At 42.7% G+C, this 22,643-nt stretch overlaps 1 protein-coding gene and 1 long non-coding RNA gene across 7 annotated transcripts in view; one reads left to right on the top strand and one right to left on the bottom strand.

The window, feature by feature from the left end:
* Positions 1-3,469: 3,469 nt before the first annotated feature.
* Positions 3,470-16,542, bottom strand: LOC115830655. The gene is made up of 2 exons (XR_004026192.1): positions 16,412-16,542; positions 3,470-3,503 (listed from the first exon to the last, which is right to left on the bottom strand). It is a non-coding gene; the product is annotated as an uncharacterized LOC115830655 (long non-coding RNA).
* LYPLA1 (lysophospholipase 1) overlaps positions 14,344-22,643 on the top strand; it is a 52,950-nt gene continuing 44,650 nt past the window's right edge. Inside the window, exons 1-2 of one of the 6 annotated variants that reach the window (XM_003255963.2) lie at positions 14,344-14,606; positions 15,446-15,477. In XM_003255963.2, the coding sequence (XP_003256011.1) occupies positions 14,538-14,606; positions 15,446-15,477 (101 nt within the window). In that variant the 5' untranslated portion in view covers positions 14,344-14,537. Of the gene's footprint in view, positions 14,607-14,826; positions 15,032-15,445; positions 15,478-22,643 lie in introns of those variants that run through there. The other 5 variants (XM_012508684.2, XM_012508704.2, XM_030795123.1 and 2 more) reach the window with 5 other exon arrangements.

The following is a 22,643-nucleotide window of genomic DNA, read 5'->3' as shown; positions in this document are numbered from 1 at the left end:
CACATTTGGCCCAGGAACTGCTGACGAACATACAGTGCAGTGGTGGTTCAAGAAGTTTTGCAAAGGAGACGAGAGCCTTGAAGATGAGGAGCGTAGTGGAAGGCCATCAGAAGTTGACAACAAACAATGGAGAGTAATCATCGAAGCTGATCCTCTTAGAAGTACACAAGAAGTTGCCGAAGAACTCAACGTCAACCATTCTGCAGTCATGCGGCACTTGAAGCAAATTGAAAAGGTGAAAAAGCTCGATAAGTGGGTGCCACAAGAGCTGAGTGAAAATCAAAAAAGTCATCGTTTTGAAGTGTCATCTTCTCGTATTGTAGGCAACAACAATGAACCATTTTTCAATTGGTTTGTGACGGGCGACGAAAAGTGGATTTTGTACAACAATCAGCAAAGACTAAGTCAGTGGCTGGAACCAGAAGAAGCTCCAAAGCACTTCCCAAAGCCAAACTTGCACCAAAAAAAGTCATGGTCACTGTTTGGTGGTCTGCTGCCGGTCTGATCCACTGCAGCTTTCTGAATCCTGCTGAAATCACTACATCTGAGAAGTATGCGCAGCAAATTGATGAGATGCATTGAAAACTGCAATGCCTGCAGCCAGCATTGGTCAACAGAAAGGGACCAATTCTTCACAACAACGCCCGACCTTACCTCGCACAACAAATGCTTCAGAAGTTGAATGAATTGGGCTACAAAGTTTCACCTCATCCACCATACCCACCTGATGTCCCGCCAACCAGCTACCACTTCTTCAAGCATCTCGACAGTTTTTAGCAGGGAAAATGCTTCCACAACCAGCAGCATGCAGAAAATGCTCTCCAAGAGTTAATCGAATCCTGAAGCATGGATTTTTACACTACAGAAATTAACATACTTATTTATCGTTGGCAAAAATGTGTTGATTATAATGGTTCCTAGTTTGATTAATAAAGATGTGTTCGAGCCTAGTTATAATGATTTAAAATTCATGGTCTGAAACCACAATTACTTTTGGACCAATCTAATACCATATTTTGACTGTATCTTTTCTATGTTTAGATACATGAAATACCACAGTGTTACAATTGCATACAATATTCAGTAGAGTCACATGCTGTACAGGTTTATAACCTAGGAGTAATAGGCTATCCCATATAGCCTATGCATATAGTAGACTAGACCATCTAGGTTTGTGTAAGTATACTTTATGACAATTGCACAATGACAAAATCATCTAATGATGCATTTTTTAATGTATCCCCATCATTAAGCAATGTACTTGTACTCCACTTGTACATTAAGCAACGTACTTCTACTCCACATGTACATCTTGTGTATCTTAACATAGTATGTGCTATACTATTATACAGCTGGCAGTATATTTGTTTACACCAGCATCACCACAAACATGTGAGTAATGTATTGTGGTACAACACTATGACAGCTATGACATTACTAAGCAGTAGGAATTTTTTACCTCCGTTATAATCTTACAGGACCACTGTCACATATGTGGTCTGTCATTGACTGAAATGTTATCATGCTGTGCATGACTGTATTTTGAATTAGATGATGGTGATGGCTGTGCAAATTTTAGATCTCACACTTTACATAGGTATATGGTATGCGAATTATAGCTTAATAAAGCTATTTTTAAAAAGATATTTCAAAAAAGAAGACATAGATAAAATAACTAGCTTTATGCCTAGGAAAAAGAAATTAATGTTATAGTTAAAAACCTTTTCCCAGACCAGGTGTAGTGGCCCATGCCTGTAATCCTAGCACTTTGGGAAACCAAGCAGGAGGATCACTTGAGACCAGGAGTGTGAGACCAGCCTGGCAACGTAGTGAGATCCCATTTCTCCAAAAAAATTAAAGAAAAAAATGAACAGGGCATGGTGGTGCATGCCTGTGTTCCCAGCTACTCAGGAGGCTGAAGTAGGAGAACGGCTTCAGCTTTGGTGGGGGTCAAGGCTGCAGTGAGCTGTGATTGTGCCACTGCACTCCAGCCTAGGTGACAGAGTAAGACCCCATCTCAAAAAAGAAAGAAAGAAAAGAAGAACAAACAAGATAAAACAACCCAACCCTTTCCACAAGGAAAACTTCAGGCCTAAATGGCTTTACTGGTAAATTCTAGCAAACATTTAAGAAGAAATAATACGAGTTCCATACACTCTTTCAGACTTTTGAAGAGGGTGGAATACTCCGACTCATTCTGAGGCCAGCACTATCCTGATATCAAAACCAGATAAAGACATTACAATAAAAGAGAACTACAAACCAATATCCTTCACGAAAAAAAATTCTTAACAACTTTTAACAAATTAAATCCAACTAAATATATAAAAGACAATAGGTAATGACCAAGTGGGGTTTATCCCAGAAAGGCAAATTGGCTTAATATTTTAAAAGTTAGTTAATATAATTCACCATATTGACAGACTTAAAAATTATTTTAATAAATGTAGAAAAAGCATTTGTCACAAAAGGTTCATTTATTGCAATAATTCTCAGCAAATGAGGAATGAAAGGGAACTTCCTCAACCTGAAAAAGTGTATATACAAAAAACTTACAGGCTGGAGCCGGGTGCAGTGGCTGACGCCTGTAATCCCAACACTTTGGGAGGCCGAGGCAGGTGGATCACCTGATGTCAGGAGTTCTAGACCAGCATGGCCAACATGGTGAAACCCCATCTCTACTAAAAATACAAAAAAGTAGCCAGGCATGGGAGTGGGCATCTGTAATCCCAGCTACTCGGGAGGCTAAGGCAGGAGAATTGCTTGAACCCGGGAGACGGAGGTTGCTGTTGAGACCAGATCATGCCATTGCACTGCAGCCTGCACAACAAGAGCAAAACTCCATCTCAAAACATGCACATAAACAAATTCTTACAGGCTGGGCACAGTGGCTCTCACCTGTAATCCCAGCACTTTGGGAGGCCGAGGCACGTGGATCACTTGAGGTGAAGAGTTCGAGACCAGTCTGGGCAACATGGCCAACCTCTGTCTGTACCAAAAATACAAACATTAGCTGGGTGCGGCCAGGCATGGTGGCTCACACCTGTAATCCCAGCACTTTGGGAGGACAAGGCGGGCAGATCACTTGAGGCCAGGAATTCGAGAACAGACTGCCCAACCTGGTGAAACCCCGTCTCTACTAAAAATACAAAAATTAGCCGAGTGTGATGGCGGGCACCTGTAATCCCAGCTACTCAGGAGGCTGAGGCGGGAGAATCACTTGAACCCGGGAAGCGGAGGTTGTAGTGAGCTGAGATCGTGCCATTGCACTCCAGCCTGGGCGACAGAGCAAACATCTCAAAACAAACAAACAACGACAAAAAATTAGCCAGGCATGGTGGTGGGTGCCTCTAATCCCAGCTACTCAGGAGGCTGAGGCGGGAGAATCGCTTAAATCTGGGAGGCAGAGGTTGCAATGAGCTGAGATCGTGCCACTGCACTCTCAAAACACAAACAAACAACAACAACAAAAAATCTTATAGGCCACGTGAGGTGGCTCACACCTGTAATTCCAGCACTTTGGGAGGCTAAGGTAGGAGAATTGCTTGAGCCCAGAATTTTGAGACCAGCCTGGGCAACATAGTGGAACCCCCATCTCTACAAAACATAAAAAAAATGTGCTGGGGGTGGTGGCTCAGGCCTGTATTCCCAGCTACTCAGGAGGCTGAGGTGGAAGGATCACTTGAGCCCAGGAGGTGGAGGCTGCAGTGAGATGTGATTGTGACACTCTACTACAGCCTGGGTGACAAAGTGAGACCCCATCTCAAAAAATAAAAAAACTTACACTTAACATTATACTTAAGGGTGAAAGACTGAATACTTTTGCCCTAATATCTGGAATGAAGCAACGTTCATTCACAACTTCTATTGGAGGTCCTAGATAGTGTGATAAGGCAAAAGAAAACAACAGACATAATCACTAGAAAAAAGGCAAAACTGTGTTTATTTGCACTTACATAATTGTCTAAAGAATCCTAAGAAATCTACAAAAAGAGCTACCAGAACTTTTATCTGGGTATAGAAAATTGCAAATACAAAATCAATGTGCAAAGATCAGTTCCATTTCTATATCTAGCAATAAACAATCAAATTGAAATTTAAAATATCATTTAAAGTAGCATGGAAAATATGGAATTCCTAGGGACAAATTTAACAAAAGATATGCAGACCTATACATTGAAAAGTATAAAATAAAGCTGACAGAAATCCAAGGTGACCTAAATAAATTCGGAGATGTACTAGTTCATGGATCAGAAGACTCATTTTTCTTCAAATTGGTCTATAGATTTAAGGCAATCTCAGTGAAAATCCTAATAGGCTTGTATGGAGGAATAGGCAAGCCAATTCCAAAATGAATGCAGAAATGCTAGAATAGCCAAAATAACTTCGAGATAGAAAAACAAAGTAGGAGGTGTTACAGTCATTGATTTTAGGCTTGTAGAACCAGACCAGTCCAGATGAGGTGGTATTGGCATAGACATACAGATCAATGGAACATCATAAAGAACTCAGAAGCAGGTTCACAAATTTATAGACAACTGATTGTTTAACAGCTTTATTAAGATACAATTCACACATTTAAAATGTGCATTTGAGGGATTTTAGTACACTCAGAGTTGTGCAACCATCACCACAATCTAATCTTAAAACATTTAGGTTACCCACAAAGAAAACCCTATATTGATTAATAGTCACTCCCCATTTCCTCCCCAATCCCCCCAACCCCCTGTCCCTAGGCAATCACCAATCTACTTTCTGTCACTATGGACTTACTTGTCTGGACATTTTACATAAATGGTATCATGCAATATGCGGTCTTTTTCCCTTCTGGAATTGCCCAAAATTTGGTGGGAGGAACCAGCTAAATTGTCTCCCAAATGTAGCCAGTTATTCCAATACCATTTATGGAAAATTTTCTTTTTTTTCCCACTGGTTTGAAATGTTAATGAAATATCCTCATCATGTACCTATTTCTCCCTCATACGTGTGTTTTCCTCAGAGTTTAATTCTGTTCTAGAAATAAGTCCAAGTCACAAAGAGTATTCAGTAAATGATCTGATTTGCTTTTTTCTCTGTGCTGGTAATTTGCTATTGCAATTTCTGTAATTCTAAATGATGTCATACATTTGGGAAGATTAGTGCCACATCAGTACTCTTTGTTTGTTTCTTTGTTTGTTTTTGAGATGAGTTGCCCAGGCTGGAGTGCAGTGGCACGATCTCGGCTCACTGCAACCTCCGCCTCCAAGGTTCAATTGATTCTCTTGCCTCAGCCTCCCGAGTAGCTGGGATTACAGGCACATGCCATAATGCCTGGTTAATTTGTGTATTTTCAGTAGAGATGGGGGTTTCACTGTGTTGTCCAGGCTGGCCTCGAACTCCCGACCTCAGGTGATCTGCCCGCCTCGGTGTCCCAAAGTGCTGGGATTACAGGCATGAGCCACTGCATCGGGCCCTATTTCTATTTTAATATTAATGAATATTCCTGTATGTTTATTCTCCCATGTTAGTAAATTTTATAAGTATTTAACTAAATTAAAAAGTCTTACTAGGGTATTTAAATATAATTTTTATTAAAGCATAATATTTTGAGATTTTAATGGGGATTACATTGTATTGGTAGATTAATTCTAAGAAAATTGACAACCTTGCAGTATTAGATTTTCCTATCCAATTATGTCTTTTTTGTACTTTGGTAGCTTTTTACTTTTCCTGATATAGGTCTTGTAAATTCAAGTTTTGCTTGCATAAAGTAAAACTGTGTCTGTTGACTGATGTCATAATCTTATTTATAGAAAACCCTAAAAACTCCACCAAAAAACCTGTTATAACTAATGAACAAATACAGTAAAGTTACAGGATACAAAATCTACATACGAAAATCAGTTGTGTTAGTTACCTTAAGAACAAACTATTCAAAAACATTTTTTTTTTTTTCTGAGACGGAGTTTCACTCTTGTTGCCCAGGCTGGAGTGCAATGGTGCAATCTTGGCTCACCGCAACCTCTGCCTCCCAGGTTCAAGCAATTCTCCTGCCTCCCAGGTCCAAGCAATTCTCCTGCCTCAGCCTCCCGAGTAGCTGGGATTACAGGCATGCACCACCACGACCGGCTAATTTTGTATTTTTAGTAGAGACAGGGTTTCTCCATGTTGAGGCAGGTCTCGAACTCCTGACCTCAGGTGATCTGCCCACCTCAGCCTCCCAAAGTGCTGGGATTACAGGCGTAAGCCACTGCACCTGGCCTATTCAAAAAAAATTGTTAATCCCATTTGTAATAGTATAAAAAAAAACTTAGGTATAACTTTAACCAAGAAGGTGAAAGCTCTATAAAACGGTAAAAACTGTAAAGCATTGATGAAAAAGATTAAACAACAATAAATGGAAAGATATCTCATGTTTATGGATCGGAAAAATTAGTATTGTTAAAAATGTCCATACTACCCATCAATCTACAGATCTACAGATTCAACGCAATCCCTGTCAAAATCCCAATGGCTTTTTTTTACAGAAGTAGAAAAAAATCCTAAAATTCACATGGAACCACAAACACCCTTAATTGCCAAAAGAATCTTGAGAAAGAACAAAGCTGGAGGCATCACACTTCCTGAATTCAAATTATGGTATCTTACAAAGCTATAGCAATCAAAGCAGTATGGGTTGGTATAAAAATAAACACATAACACAAGTTGAACAGAATAGAAAGCACAGAAATAATTCCATGCATATAAATCAACCAATTTTTAACAAGGGCACCAAGAATACACAATGGGGAAAGGATAGTCTCTTCAATAAATAGTGTTGGGAAAACTGTTTATCCACATGCAAAAGAATGAAATTGGATCCTTATCTATACACAATACACACAAATAAACTCAAAATGGATTAAAGTCTTAAACATAAGACCTGAAACCATAAAACTCCCAGAAAGAAACATAGGAAAAAATCTCCTTAACGTTGGTCTTGGCAATGATATTTTGGATATGATACCAAAAGCACAGGCAATAAAAGCAAAAATAAACAAGTAGGATTATATCAAATTAAAAAGGTTCTGCACAGCAAAGCAAACAATCAACAAAGTGAAAGGGCAATCTACAGATGGGAGAAAATATCTGCGCACCATGTATCTGATAAAAGGTTCATATTCTAAATATACACGGAATTCATACAACTGAATAGCAAAACAAACAAACAACTTGACTAAAATATGGGCAAAGGACCTGAATAGACATTTCACACAAGAGAACATGCAAATGACCAGCAGAAATATGAAAAGATGCTCAGCATCATTAATCACCACAGAAATGCAAATCAATACCTCAATGAGACATCATCTTACACCTGTTAAGGTGGCCATTATCAAAAAGCAGAAGACAACTGCTGGCAAGGATGTGGAGAAAAGGGAAACCTTGTACACTGCTGGTAGAAATGCAAATTGCTGTAGCTGTTATGGAAAACAGTATGGAGCTTCCTCAAAAAATTATAAATAGAACTATCAAGTGATCTCACAATCCTATTTATGGATATATAGCCAAAGGAATTGAAATCAGGAGCTCAAAGATATATTTGCATTCCCATGTTTATTGCAGTATTATTCACAGTAGCCAAGATACGGAGACAACCTAAATGTATACTAAGAAGTGAATGAATACAGAAATACAATAGAATATTATTTAGCCTTAAACAAAAAAAAAATCCTGCCATTCGGGACAACGTGGTAGCACCTGGAGGACGGTATGTTAAGTGAAATAAACCAGACAAAGAAAGACAAACATCGTATGATTTCACTTGTATGTGGAGTCTCAAATAGTCAAGCTCATAGAAGCAGGGACTAGAATGACGGTTGCCAGAGGCTGAGGAGAGGGGTAAATGGAGAGGTGAAGGATGAGGAGTACAAAGTTTCAGTTATGCAAGATAAATTCTGGAGATCTATACAACACAGTGCCTATAACAATATTGTATACTTAAAATTGCTAAGATGATAGATCTTCTGATACATGTTCTTACCAAAACCAACCAACAAAAACAAAAGCCTCCACAATATGTTTATTTTTATTTTTGAGACAGGGTCTCGCTCTGTCACCCACCCTGGAGTGCAGTAGCACTATCATGTCTCACTGCAGCCTCGACCTCCTGGGCTCAAGCAATCCCCCTGCCTCAGCCTCCCAAGTAGCTGGGACTATAGGTGCACACCACCACACCCAGCTAATTAAACAAATTTTTTTTTTTGTAGAAACAAGGTCTCCCTATGTTGCCCAGGCTGTTTTCTAACTCCCGGGCTCAAGCGATCCTCCTGCTTCAGCCTCCCAAAGTGCTGGGATTATAGGCATGAGCCACTGCATCTGGTTAAAAAACCCTACAATAATATTAATAAAGAGGATGGGAGGAAACTTTGGGAGGTGATGGATATGTTTATGGCTTTTATGGTGGTGATAGTTTCATGGGTGTATGCTTGTCCCTAGACTTATCAAGATGATGTCAATCATACCTCAATAAAGTGGTTTTTAAAAAGTTTTGCGTGTGTGTGTGTCTGTGTGTATATATATATATATATATATATATATATATATATAATATATATGCCTGTGTGTGTATTTATATATATAACATGTATTTATTTACACACACACACACACACACATATATATTTTTTGAGACGGAGTCTTGCCCTGTTGCCCAGGCTGGAGTATAATGGCACGATCTCTGCTCACTGCAACCTCCACCTCCCAGGTTCAAGTGATTCTCCCTGCCTCAGCTTCCCAAGTAGCTGGGATTACAGGCACCTGCCACCATGCCCAGCTAATTTTTGTATTTTTAGTAAAGACATGGTTTCACCATGTTGGCCAGGCTGGTCTTGAACTCCTGACCTCAGATGATCTGCCCACCTTGGCCTCCCAAAGTGCTGGGATTACAGACGTGAGCTACCATGCCTGGCCCCTGTTTTTTTTTTTTTTTTTTTGAGACAGAGTCTCACTCTGTCGCTCAGGCTGACCTATGTTTATATTTTTAAATTTCTATTTTGAACATTTTTGTTCCATTTACATATTCTAACCAGCTATTGTTTGTAGCTAGAATAACCATTCCTTTTTGTATGCTGATTTAATAATTGGTTATATTACTGAATTTTCTTGTTAATAATGTTTATTTTTGGGGGGCACAGGTGGGGACAGGGTCTGGCTCTATCATCCAGGCTGGAGTGCAGTGGCATGAACATGGCTCACTGCAACCTTGACCTCCTGGACTCAAGCGACACCCCTGCCACAGCCTCCTGAGCCCAGCTAATTTTTTTCTTTTTAAATTTTTCGTAGACAAGGTCTTGCCCTGTTGCCTAGGCTGGTCTTGAACTCCTGGGCTCAAGCAATCCTCCCACCTCAGCCTCCCAAAGTGTTGGGATTACAGGTGTGAGTCACCACACCTGGCCTTATTAGTAATTTTTAAACACTCTTACTGTATTTTTGCTTTGTACAATCATATCCTCTAAAATAAGAATAATTTTGTCTTTTTCAATTATTATATTTATTTCATTCCCTTACCTGGGGACGAGAGAGATCATTTTCATAGAAAGCTCCTTGGAGGATACATAACTTGGGTAAATGTTGCAGGTATAGTAGCGTAGACACCTCAACTTGAACTGTCCTACTCCCCACTAATGGAGTAAATTAATAGAATGATTGGTGGCCCTTAGAATTCTCTACTTATTACATCATAGAAAAACTCAACGTAATAGTGATTTGGAACATGTTCACAGTAAGAACTAGAGAGTTTTATTTTCTCAATTAACATCAGAAGCATTAGACCCAGAGCGACTTCCTTCTGAATGGAGGCAGGTAAAATGAGGCCGAGACCCACTGGGCTGAATTCCCAGGAGGTTAGGCATTCTTAGTCACAGAATGAGATTGGAGGTCACAGGACTGGTATTACAAGGCATAGGTTATAAAGACCCTGCTGATCAAACAGGATGCAGTAAAGAATCTGGCCCAAACCCACCAAAACCAAAATGGCAAGGAAAACGACCTCTGGTCGTCATCTCTGCTCATTATACACTTACTATAACACATTAGCATGTTAAAAGACACTTCCACCAGCTCCATGACAGTTGTAAACTGCTATGGCCAGGTAGGGAATCTACCCTATATGGTCAAAAGAGGAACCCTCAGTTCCAGGAAATCCCTGCCCCTTTACCAGAAAACTCATGAATAACCCACCCCTTGTTTAACATATAAACAAGAAATAACTATTAGTATACTCAGCGGAGCAGCCCCTAGCCCTGCTCTGCCTACGGAGTAGCCATTCTTTTGTTTTTGTTTTGTTTTGTTTTGCTTTGCTTCTCTAATAAAATTGCTTTCACTTTATGGCCCCAAATTCTTTCTCGCCAGAGATCCAAGAATCTTCTCTTGGGACTGGGATCCCCTTCCGGTAACACTGACATCACAACTAAAGGACTTAAAAGCCTGATAAATGTACACAAGTACATGAAATGTGAATCCCACTATTATCATTTTCAGTAAATTGTCATCAATTTAAAACTTTTGGAGAATACACAAAATTCTCATTGTCCAAATCCAATCCACAAGAATGATTAAAAACAGTGTGAATAAGACCCCAAATCCTTCAGAACGCTGGTATTACAGGAAAGGGGTCCCAATCCAGACCCCAAGAGAAGGTTCTTGGATCTCATGCAAGAAAGAATTCAGGGCAAGTCCATACAGTAAAGTGAAGGCAAGTTTATTAAGAAAGTAAATAAATAAAAGAATGGCTACTCCATAGCTGGTTGTCCATTTTTACGGTTATTTCTTGATGTTATGCTAAACAATGGGTGGATTATTCATGCCTCCCCTCTTTAGACCATATAGGGTAACTTCCTGACATTGCCATGGCACTTGTAAATTGTCATGGCGTTGATGGTGTGTCTGGAATTGGTGGGTTCTTGGTCTCACTGACTTCAAGAATGAAGCTGTGGATCCTCGCAGTGAGTGTTACAGTTCTTAAAGATGGTGTATCTGGACTTTATTCCTTCTGGTGCGTTCCTGGTCTCACTGGCTTCAGGAGTGAAGCTGCAGACCTTTGCAGTGAGTGTTACAGCTCTTAAAAGCAGCGCAGGACCAAAGAGTGAGCAGCAGCAAGATTTATTGCAAAGAGCAAAAGAATGAAGCTTCCACAGTGTGGAAGGGGACCCAACTGGGTTGCCACTGCTGGCTCCGGCAGCCTGCTTTTATTCCTTTATCTGGCCCCATCCACATCCTGCTGATTGGTCCATTTTACAGAGAACTGATTGGTCTGTTTTGACAGGGTGCTGATTGGTGTATTTATAATCCCTTAGCTAGACATAAAGGTTCTCCATGTCCCCACCAAATTAGCTAGATACAGAGTGCTGATTGGTGCATTTACAAACCTTGAGCTAGACAAAGAGTGCTGATTGGTGTATTTACAATCCTTTAGGTAGACATAAAAGTTATGCAAGTCCCCACTAGATTAGCTAGACACAGAGCACTGATTGGTGCATGTACAAACCTTGAGCTAGACACAGAGTGCTGATTGGTGTATTTCCAATCCTTTAGCTAGACACAAAGGTTCTCCAAGTCCCTACCAGATTAGCTAGATACAGAGTGCTGATTGGTGCATTTACAAACCTTGAGCTAGAAACAGGGTGCTGATTAGTGTGTATACAATCCTCTAGCTAGACATAAAAGTTCTCCAAGTCCCCACTAGACTCAGGAGCCCAGCTGGCTTCACCTAGTGGATCCTGCACTGGGGCCACAGGCAGAGCTGCCTGCCAGTCCCACGCTGTGGGCCTGCACTCCTCAGCCCTTGGGCAGTCCATGGGACCAGGTGCTGTGGAGCAAGGGGAGGCTTGGGCCGTGCAGGAGCCCACGGTGGGGGCGGGGGAGGCTCAGGCATGGCAGGCTGCAGGTCCTGAGCCCTGTCCCTCGGGGAGGCGGCTGAGGCCTGGGGAGAATTCGAGTGCAGTGAGGGCAGGTCAGCAGCGCTGGGGGACCCGGCGCCCCCTCCGCAGCTGCTGGCCCAGGTGCTAAGCCCACCGAGCCCACGCCCACCCGGAACTCGCTCTGGCCCACAAGCGCAGCACACAACCCTGGTTCCTGCCCACACCTCTCCCTCCACACCTTCCCGCAAGCAGAGGGAGCCGGCTCTGGCCTGGCCAGCCCAGAGAGGGGCTCCCACAGTGCAGTGGCAGGCTGAAGGGCTCCTCAAGCATGCCCAGAGCAGACGCCAAGGCTGAGGAGGTGCTGAGAGTGAGCGAGGACTGCTAGCACGTTGTCACCTCTCAATGGGAGTGCAGTAGTGAGGACGACCAGAGTTCACTCTCATTGCCATCTTAGTCTTGGTGGGTTTTGGCCGGCTTCTTTACTGCAACCTGTTTTATCAGCAACATCTTTATAACCTATATTTTGCGCTTACCTTCTGTCTCATCCTGTGACTTAGAATGCCTTAACCGTCTGGGAATGCAGTCCAGCAGGTTTCAGCCTTACTTTACTCAGCTCCTATTTAAGATGGAGTTGCTCTGGTTCACACGCCTCTGACACTGGTTACTGTGTGAGAGAAATGGAGTGTTGTTTTTTTTACAGCTTCCTTCCCAACCTTACTCTCTAAGGATGGTATCCAGTATGTCCTTTTTTTTTTGAGACGGAGTCTCACTCTGCCGCCCAGGCTGGAGTGCAGTGGCGCTATCTCAGCTCACTGCAAGCTCCGCCTCCCGGGTTCACGCCATTCTCCTGCCTCAGCCTCCCAAGTAGCTGGGACTACAGGCACTTGCCACCATGCCCGGCTAATTTTTTTTCTTTGTTTTTGTATTTTTAGTAGAGACGGGTTTTCACTGTGTTAGCCAGGATGGTCTCAATCTCCTGACCTTGTGATCTGCCCACCTCGGCCTCCCAAAGTGCTGGGATTACAGGTTTGAGCCACTGCGCCCGGCCTCCAGTATGTCCTTCACTGAATTGTAAACTTCTGAAGGTCAGGGCATTTTGGCTTTAAGTGTTTCTATCTTGTGCTCTCTTCCAGATCTTACCATGCATTTGATATGCAACACATTTGTTGAGTAACTACATTTTAGGCCATAAAGGCGCCTGTGCAGAAAAGGGCAGCCTAGTCTCGTGCTTATGTGTCCAGAGTTGGTTCCTTCCCGTTGGTTCGTGGTCTCGCTGACTTCAAGAATAAAGCTTGTGGACCTTCGTGGTGAGTGTTACAGCTTTTTTTTTTTTTTTGAGACGTCTCGCTCTGTCTCCCAGGCTGGAGTGCAGTGATGTGATCTTGGGTCACTGCAAGCTCTGCCTCCCAGGTTCACGCCATTCTCCTGCCTCAGCCTCCCAAGTAGCTGGGACTACACGACCAATACAAAAAAACATTTTTTTTGTATTTTTAGTAGAGACGGGTTTTCACTGTGTTAGCCAGGATGGTCTCAATCTCCTGACCTCGTGATCCACCCGCCTCCGCCTCCCAAAGTGCTGGGAGTGTTACAGCTCTTAAAGGTGCCACAGACCCAAAGAGTGAGCAGCAGCAGCAAGATTTATTGTTAAGAGTTAAGGAACAAACCTTCCACAGCATGGAAGGGGACCCAGGGCTGCCACTGCAGCTGGGGGAGGGGGGGCGTGGCCAGCTTTTATTTCCTTATTTGTCCTGGCCCATGTCCTGCGGATTGGTCCACTTTACAGAACACCGATTAGCCCACTTTACAGGGTACTGATTGGTGCATTTTACAAACCTCTAGCTAGCCACAAAGCGCTGATTGGTGCGTTTTACAGTCCTAGCTACAGAGTGCTGTTGGTTCATTTTACAATCCTCTTGTAAGACAGAAAAGTTCTCCAAGTCCCCACCCCACCCAGAAGACCAGCTGGCTTTACCTCTCGCTTAAACCTGTACTGTGTCAATATCCGTACATCAATAAGTGTTGTCGATCAAGTTAGGGAAGTAGTGGATTTCTGGTGACAAATGTTAACCTTTCCAACTAAAGTTTAAAGAAGGTAAGTTGAACCCACATCTACAAACTGCTGTAGCCCCAAACGGAAATACTGCAAAAGCTCCACCAACCTCTCCCAGTCCATCCAGACTTTTACAAATGAATAGACCCTGGCCGCAGGAAACCAAGGAGCACCTGGGGTTGGGTGAATTGGCTCTGGCGCTCATTCTTTTCACTACAGCGCTAGAAAAGCAAAAACCTAAGCCAAGATCCAAGAGACCAGCCCTTAGCCTGCACCTGAGAGCGCATTTCCCCAGCCAGCACCGAGCATGCGCAGGCTGCGTGGTGTGGCGAAAGCGCAGCCCGGTCCGCGCTGACGCCGCAGCCAATCGGAGGGAGGGAGCCGCCCAGACATTGTGAGGCGCCGAGGGAGGGGCGGCGGGCGAGGGGCAGGGCAGGGCGGACCCTGGACGCGGGGGCGCGCGCGGAAGGTAGCGCGGGGCCGCGTTGGCGCGCACGCGCCTGAGCGTGCGCCCGGTGGGGCCGGCCGGGACTCGCCGCTCGCACGCCCTTGGGCCGCGGCCGGGCGCCAGCTGTTCCTTCCGCTTGCGCTGTGAGCTGAGCCGGTGTATGTGCGGCAATAACATGTCAACCCCGCTGCCCGCCATCGTGCCCGCCGCCCGGAAGGCCACTGCTGCGGTGAGTGGCCTAGGCGTAGGCTCGGAGGGGTCCACTGGGCCGGCCACCGGTGGCTGCCCCTGGCGCGGGGTGGGCGTTGCGGGCGCGGGGTGGGCGTTGCGGGCGCGTGGCGGCCTGCGGACAAGGACGCTCCTCCCGGCCCGGGTGGGGTGCGAATGGCCGGCGCGGCCGGGTCTGCGGGGGGCGGGGGCAGCCGGGGGGTCACAGCCGGCGCGAGGGCCAGTCCCCAGCTCCTCCCTGCATTGCGGAGGAAGTGCGGCCCCGGGACCCCCGCGGGCCGGCCTAGGGCACAGCGTCAGCCTCTGCAGCGTGTTTCTGCCTGGTGTGTGGGTGAGGGAAACCTAAGTCCGCCAGGAAATCGCCTTATTGTCACCTCGCACTCTTGTCCTCAATGAAAGAAGTTTGAAGATTGAGTGTCCTACAAGGTCAGACGCACTGTTTTTTAGAAAACTCGTGTATGAAAAGTCAAACTTATTTTTGCTTTCGGAAGCTTGCTTTTGCAATGGAAAAATTCTACAGGATATGTGAGACGTTCCTGATTTGACTTGAAAGAGATAAACTGTTTTTCTTAGAATGTGATAATTTGCCCTCAGTGTCTGTCTAACTGGGACCTCTGAGTGCTACCCCCCACCACATTCATTATCTCAGGAAATAAAGGGAGAAGTTGATTAGAATTTTTGCCATTTAAAAGAGGTCGATAGAGATTAAGTCGCCGAAGATAGTGTTGTGTAATTCTCTCGTAGGTTTCTTTCCGTTTTCCACGTTAAGCAAAGCTAGTGTATAACAATCCTGTGTGGGCTTATTTAGCATTGCTTATTAATTTTCCTCTTCTCTTATAGGTGATTTTCCTGCATGGATTGGGAGATACTGGGTAGGTACCATTATTATTAATAGTAACAGTAATGAAACTGGGTCATGCAACTTTTGTTTACGCGTTCAAAGGTTTAATGTTTAAGGACGCTAAAATGGTATTTTAAAAGATTGCCAGTTAATATATCTTACAGTGCGGTGATTTAATGTTTTGCAAACCCTCAGAATTTTCCCCTTATCATCGTGAGTTTATTGATTTTTTTAACTCTGGTTTCTGGAACATACTAAAATTGCAAACTCCTCATTAGTTGCTTTGGGTATTGGATACCAGAGATCAGTGGAATGTTAGTAGGGACGATGTGCAATTGAGAGCTTTCCAGAGCAGTTAAAATTTCAGAGTAGATTGAAGAGAAGAACTAGTTGATTTTGATAAGAAAATAGTGGCAACATAAGGCATGCAGCATTCTGAATAGAGGGATTAGATGTTCACTCTAATGAGTTCAAAGGCAGAGGAGGCAACTCAAAGATTTATTTGGAGGCTTATCAAACAATTTGTTGTATTAACTGTACTTATTTTTATTTTTTGTTTGTTTGCTTTTTTCTTTTGTTATTAGTTTTAGAGACAGGGGCTCGCTCTGTCGCCCAGGCTAGAGTGCAGTTGTAGGATCTTAGCTCACTGCAGCTTTGAACTCCTGGGCTCAAGTGATCGTTCAGCCTCAGCCTCTCAAAACACAGAGATTAGAGGCGGGAGCCGCCTGAGCCTGGCCTGTTGTACTAACTTTAGATACATGATTTATCTTTTACTCAAGCTTTTTCTATATTGAGATGTTTTTGTTTTTATATTTAAATCGGTGATAATCTGTGAAATATGAATGTTGTTTAAAAATTGCAGAAATAGAGGAAAAGTGAAGATAAATAAATTTTGATAAAGTAGCCCCAGAATGACTAAATTTTCTTTAAAATGAACCGTTGGGGCTGGGCACAGTGGCTCACACCTGTAATCCCAGCACTTTGGGAGGCCGAGATGGGTAGTTCACTTGATGTCAAGAGTTCGACACCAGCTTGGCCAATATGGTGAAACCCCATCTCTACTAAAAATATAAAAATTAGCTGGGTGTGGTGGTGCATGCCTGTAATCCCAGCTACTAGGGAGGCTGAGACAGGAGAATCACTTGAACCTGGGAGGCAGAGGCTTCAGTGAGCCAAGATTGCACCACTGCACTCCAGCCTGGGCCACAGAGTGAGACTCAAAAAAAAAAAAAAAAAATGCCATTAGGCTAGATTTTTGTTTGTTTGGAGACAGGGTCTGCTGGTTGCCTTGGTTGGAGTGCAGTGCCGTGATCTTGACTCACTGCAACCTCCACCTTCTGGGTTCCTGGGCCTCCCGAGTAGCTGGGACTACAGGTGCTTGCCACCATGCCAGCTAATTTTTGTATTTTTAGTAGAGACGGAGTTTTGCCATGTTGGTCAGGCTGGTCTCGAACTCCTGACCTCAAGTGATCCGCCCGCCTGAGCCTCCCAAAGTGCCGGGATTACAGGCGTAAGCCACCACTTAAAAGTGATTCCTATTTTTTGCCTGATAAGTTGAGTTATGTAATGCAAACCTTGTATGGAGTTACAGAAAAGGTTGCAGCAGTCTTTCTGGCAATCCAGTGGTCCCGTTAAAATGATGAACTTATTTTACCAAATGAAACTCGAATAGCAGAATCTATTTTATGGCCAAACCTTTCTTGATGTTGCAAGTCAGGGAGAAGCTTGCTACCCTCTAACTTTGCCAATAATGAGCGCTTCTATGTCTGAATGATTAGTTCAAGCAAAAAAAAAACTTCAATCTAGGCAGATTCCACAGACTGAAGTTAAAAGTGAAAATGGTGACGACTATTAGGATCAAAAATACCAAGAACATTCATGAAATCTTGGCCAAAAGTTAAGTTGATATTTAAAAAGTATCCTCCTTTTTAACCTGTTGTGATAAAAGAAAAAACAAAGGTCTCCAGCTCTGAAATTATTTGGCGGGATAATGCTAAGGAAAGGCTGACTCTGGATTGGTTCCGTGAGTGCATGGTGAAACTTTGAACCTGTCAGCCTGACAAGTGGCAATTTAATATTTAAGATACTGTAGTCTCCCCTTACCTGCAGTTTTGCTTCCCAGGGTTTCAGTTACCCATGGTTAACTGTGGTTTGAAAATACTAAATGAAAAATTCCAGAAATAGTTTATGAGTTTAAAATTGTACACCATTCTTTTTTATTTATTTTATTATTATTTTTTGAGATGGAGTCTCACTCTGTCATCCAGGCTGGAGTGCAGTGGCACAATCTTGGCTCCCTTCAACCTCTGCCGCTCGGGTTCAAGTGATTCTTGCGCCTCAGCCTCCGATGTAGCTGGGATTACAGGCACGTGCTACCACGTCCAGCTAATTTTTTTGTATTTTTAGTAGACACGGGGTTTCGCCATGTTGGCCAGGCTGGTCTTGAACTCCTGACCTCTGGTGATCCACCCACCTCAGCCTCCCGCAGTGCTGGGATTACAGGCATGAGCCACCACGCGTGGCCTGAATTGTACACCATTCTCAGTGTTGTGATGAAATCTCATTCTGTCTCACCCAGGACACGAATCATTCCTTTACCTAGCATATCCATGCTATATGCATTCACCATCTGTTAGTTACTTGGTAGCCATCTGGGTTATCAGGTCAACTGTTGCAGTATTGTTTTGCTTTTTTTTTTTGAGACGGAGTCTCACTCTGTCACCCAGGCTGGAATGCAGTGACACGATCATGGCTCACTGCAACCTCCACTCTCCAGGTTCAAGCAACTCTCCTGCCTCAGCCTCCTGAGTAGCTGGGACTACAGGCGTGCACCATCACACCCGGCTAATTTTTGTATTTTTAGTAGAGGCGGGGTTTCATCGTGTTGGCCAGGCCAGTCTGGAACTCCTGACCTCAAGCGATCTGCCCGCCTCGGCCTCCCAAAGTGCTGGGAATACAGACATGAGCCACCTCGCCCAGCCTGTAGTGCTTTTATCCAAATAAGCCTTACGTTGCTTAATGATGGCCCCAAAGTGCAAGAGAAGTGATGCTGGCATATTGTTATAATTGTTTTATTATTGTTAATCTCTTCCTATGCCTAATTTACACATTAAACTTTATCACAGGTATTATGTATGGGAAAACACATAGTATATATAGGGTTTGGTGTTATCCATGGATTCAGGCATCCACTGGGGGTTTTAGAGCATCCCCCACTGTTTATTTCTGGAATTTTCCATGTAATATTTTCGAACCACAGTTGACTGTAGGCAGCTGAAACCATGGAAAACAAAACTGTGGGTGAGAAGGACTAGGGTATTTTAAACAGTATATAATCACAGAAAAGTTATCCCATTAAATTTAACATTTAGTATTATCTAATATATTATGCATTCAACCTTTGCCAGATTGTTCCATTAGTATCTTTACAGCCATCTCCTCTTTAGTCATACATTGTATTTAGTTATCACATCTCTTTAGTCTCTTTTAATCTGGAACAATTCCCTAGATTTTCTTTTGTCTTTCATGACATTGACACTTCTGCAGAGAACAGGCTAGTCCTTTAATTTGGGTTTGTATATTTCCTCATGATTAGATTCAGTTTATGCATTTCTGGTATAAATGCCACGTAAGCAATATGTCCTATTCATTGCATGCATCAGTAGACTAATGATGCTGAGTCCCTTTATTGTTGTAACTTCGATCATTTGATTAAGGTGGTATCTTCAGGTCTCTACTGCAGTTACTTTCCTTTTGTAATTAAAAAGCAAGTTGCGGGGGTATACTTTGTGACTATGCAAGTTGTTCATCAAGCTTTCACCCAATATTTTTACCATCCATTGATAATTGCTTAAGTCAATCATTTCTACAGTGTGATTTTCCAATTCTGTCATTCCTTTTTTTTGTCATTCCATTTCGTTTATTAATCTGCTACTCCCCATTTAGTTAGTATGGACTCAGATTTATTTTCTATTTATTTATTTATTTGCTTTTTTGAGACGGAATCTCACTCTGTCACCCAGGCAGACTGGCGTGCAGTGGTGCAATCTTACAGGTTCAAGCAGTTCTCCTGCCTCAGCCTCCCAAGTAGCTGGGACTATAGGTGCATGCCGCCACGCCCGGCTAATTTTTTTTTTTTTTTTTTTGAGACCCTGTCTCGCTCTGTTTCCCAGGCTAGAGTGTAGTGGCGTGATCTTGGCTCACTGCAACCTCTGCCTCCTGAGTTCAAGTGATTCTCCTGCCTCAGCCTCATGAGTAGCTGGGATTACAGGCACGCACCACCACGCCTGGCTAATTTTTTTTGTATTTTTAGTAGAGACGGGGGGGGGGGTTTCACCATGTTGGTCAGGCTGGTCTCGAACGCCTGACCTTGTGATCTGCCCTCCTCGGCCTCCCAAAATGCTGTGATTACAGGCGTGAGCCACTGTGTCCAGTCAGATTTTTGTATTTTTAGTAGAGACGGGGTTTTGCCATGTTGGCCAAGCTGGTCTCGAACTCCTGACCTCAAGTGATTTGCCCACCTCGGCCTCCCAATCCCTCCCTGGGATTACAGGCATGAACCACTGTGTCCTGCCTGGACTCAGATTTATTTAATAGGTTATGTTCTATTCTGTTATGTTTTAAACTTTTTAACTTTTCGTTTTAAATAACTTGAAATTTACATAAAAGTTGCAGAAATAGCATTTATCGCTCCTTATACCTTTCACCCAAATTACCCAATTGTTAATATTTCTGAACTATTAAAGAATAAGTTGCAGGCGTGTTGCCTCATTACAGCTTAATTCTTCAGTGTACATTTTTAAGTACCAGGACACTCCAGTATAACCATCATTAAGAAGTTAACATTGATGGGATACTATGATCTAATCCACCAGCTCCATTCACATTTCATTGATTTGAACCAGTAATGTCCTTTATCAGTCCAGGATCACATATTGCCTTTACTTATCATTTCTCTTTCATTTTCTTTATTCTGAAACAGTCCTTGTCTTTCATGACCTTGACACTTTTTCAAGAATACAGGCTGGGTATGGTAATACCAGTGCTTTGGGAAGCTGAGCACAAGAATCGCTTGAGCCCAGCTGTTTGAGACCGGCCTGGGCAACAGCCAGACCCTGTCTCTACCAAAAAAAAAAAGGTGTAAGCCAGTTACTTTGTAGAATGTCCCTCAGTTTGGGTTTATCTGATGTTTTGTGATTTATGCCTTTTTTGACAGGAACACTACAGGGGTGTTGCTGTGTCCATAACAGTGCATCATATTAGGCAAGACCTCGTGATGACTTTGTTGTTACTGATGTTGTGTTTTATCACTTGGTTAAGATGGTGTCTGCCAGGTTTCTCCACATTAAAATAATAAGTATAACATATGAAATATTTAAAATATTGAATATGTAATTAAAATAGTAAAAGATATTTTGTGGCTAGATACCTTGATATTATAACATATTCTTGATCCCCACCATATGTTCACCCATGGATTTAGCACCCATTAATGATTATTGCCAGAATCTGTTGTTGTGGTAGTTGCTGAATATCTTATGATATTTAAATATTTAAAGTTAAAATATGGACTTTTAATTAAATTTCCTTTGTTCTGGCCGGGTGCAGTGGCTCATGCCTGTAATTCCAGCACTTTGGGAGGCTGAGGCAGGAGGATCATCTGAGGTCAGTAGTTCAGTACCAGCCTGGCCAACATGACGAAACCTCGTCTCTGCTAAAAATACAAAAACTAGCTGGACAGGATGGTGCATGCCTGTTGTCCCATCTACTTGGGAGCTGGAGGTTGCAGTGAGCCGAGATGGTGCCACTGTACTCCAGCCTAGGCGACAGTGAGACTCAGTTTCAAAAAAAAAAAAAAATTCCTTTATTCTGGATTTATTCTTTAGCAGTCTACTGTGGGATAGAGCTTTCCTTTCTCCTTTATTATGTATGTACATACTCATTTGTTTCAAAATTTTAAATCAGTACAGACTCTTGGATTCCTGTTGTATTCGGAGGATAACAATCAAGTTAGTTATTTATTTTGATGCTCAAATTGTCCTTTAGTTGGCCACAGTAACCCTTTCAAGCTGGTACTCAGTGTCTTTTGGACATATCCTCATTCTTATTTGATCACTTCCTCACTTTATGGTATAAGATTTTTTCTAGGATTGTCTTATATGTTTCCTGCTCTAGTCCTCGACTCAGCCATTTTTCCAAGAACCCTGGTTCCTTTTAGTAGACAGTGAGTTCTGGGTGCTATTGTGCTCCCAGATCTAGACGCTTGCAGTGGACAGAGCTAAGAATATATGCACATACATACATATGTACACACATATCAGTTTTAGTATTTATAAGTATTCAAAATCTTGAGTTTATAATGATTCCTCCAATTGCAGCCCAGCACCACAGGGTTTATTATAGCCTTCTCCCTTTCCATATTTGTAATTCCGTGAGGAACCTGACTTCTGTTCTTGGGGGGTTCTGGCCAACAGTGCAACTCTGGAGTGCGCCCCTCCAGTTGCACCAGCTCACAGCTATGCTTCATTCATGGGACCTCTCCCCATCTGCTGAATATCACACCTGAAAGCTCAGTTCCAATTAAGGGGAAACGGGGAGGAGGAAAGGCCTGGTGGAAAGCTTGGTTCTCTTCATGTGCCCCCTTCCCTGCTACTCCTCAGCCCCAATGTATTCCAGGAATTACTTATCTGTATTACCAGTCCCTGTGACATTTCCTAGGCCAAGGAGATTATAAAAGTATAGAGAAGAATGTTTGAAAGATAAAGTGGTTGACTGGATCAGATTTTACTGAGAGGTCCAACAAGGTGAGGACTGAAAACAAATTGGCAACATGGATATGTTTTGTGACCATAATAAGTTTGCAAGTCTTCCTGTAATCAAGAACTATTAATAATAGAATTATAGAATGTGATTTGGAGATCATTTAATTACAAGGAATAGAAAACTCTTCAACTAGCTTAAACAAAAATTAGAATTTGTGGAAGGATAGAAGGACAGCCCACTGGCATATAAAGTCCATGAAGGCAAAGGTTTCTTTAATAAACTTTCATTAAGATAAAATTCACATACCATAAAATTTACCTGAGCACAGGGATTTTTTGTGTTTTGTTTAAATTAATACTGTATTCCCAGTGCTAGAATAGTATAGGACATGTAATAGCACTAAGTATTTGTTGGACAAATAAATGAATAAATAAG

The sequence above is a fragment of the Nomascus leucogenys genome, chromosome 16, assembly GCF_006542625.1.
Source record: "Nomascus leucogenys isolate Asia chromosome 16, Asia_NLE_v1, whole genome shotgun sequence".
NCBI lineage: Eukaryota > Metazoa > Chordata > Mammalia > Primates > Hylobatidae > Nomascus > Nomascus leucogenys.
The sequence above is the reverse complement of the archived record's forward strand: the minus strand, read 5'-3'. Positions and strand labels throughout refer to the sequence as shown.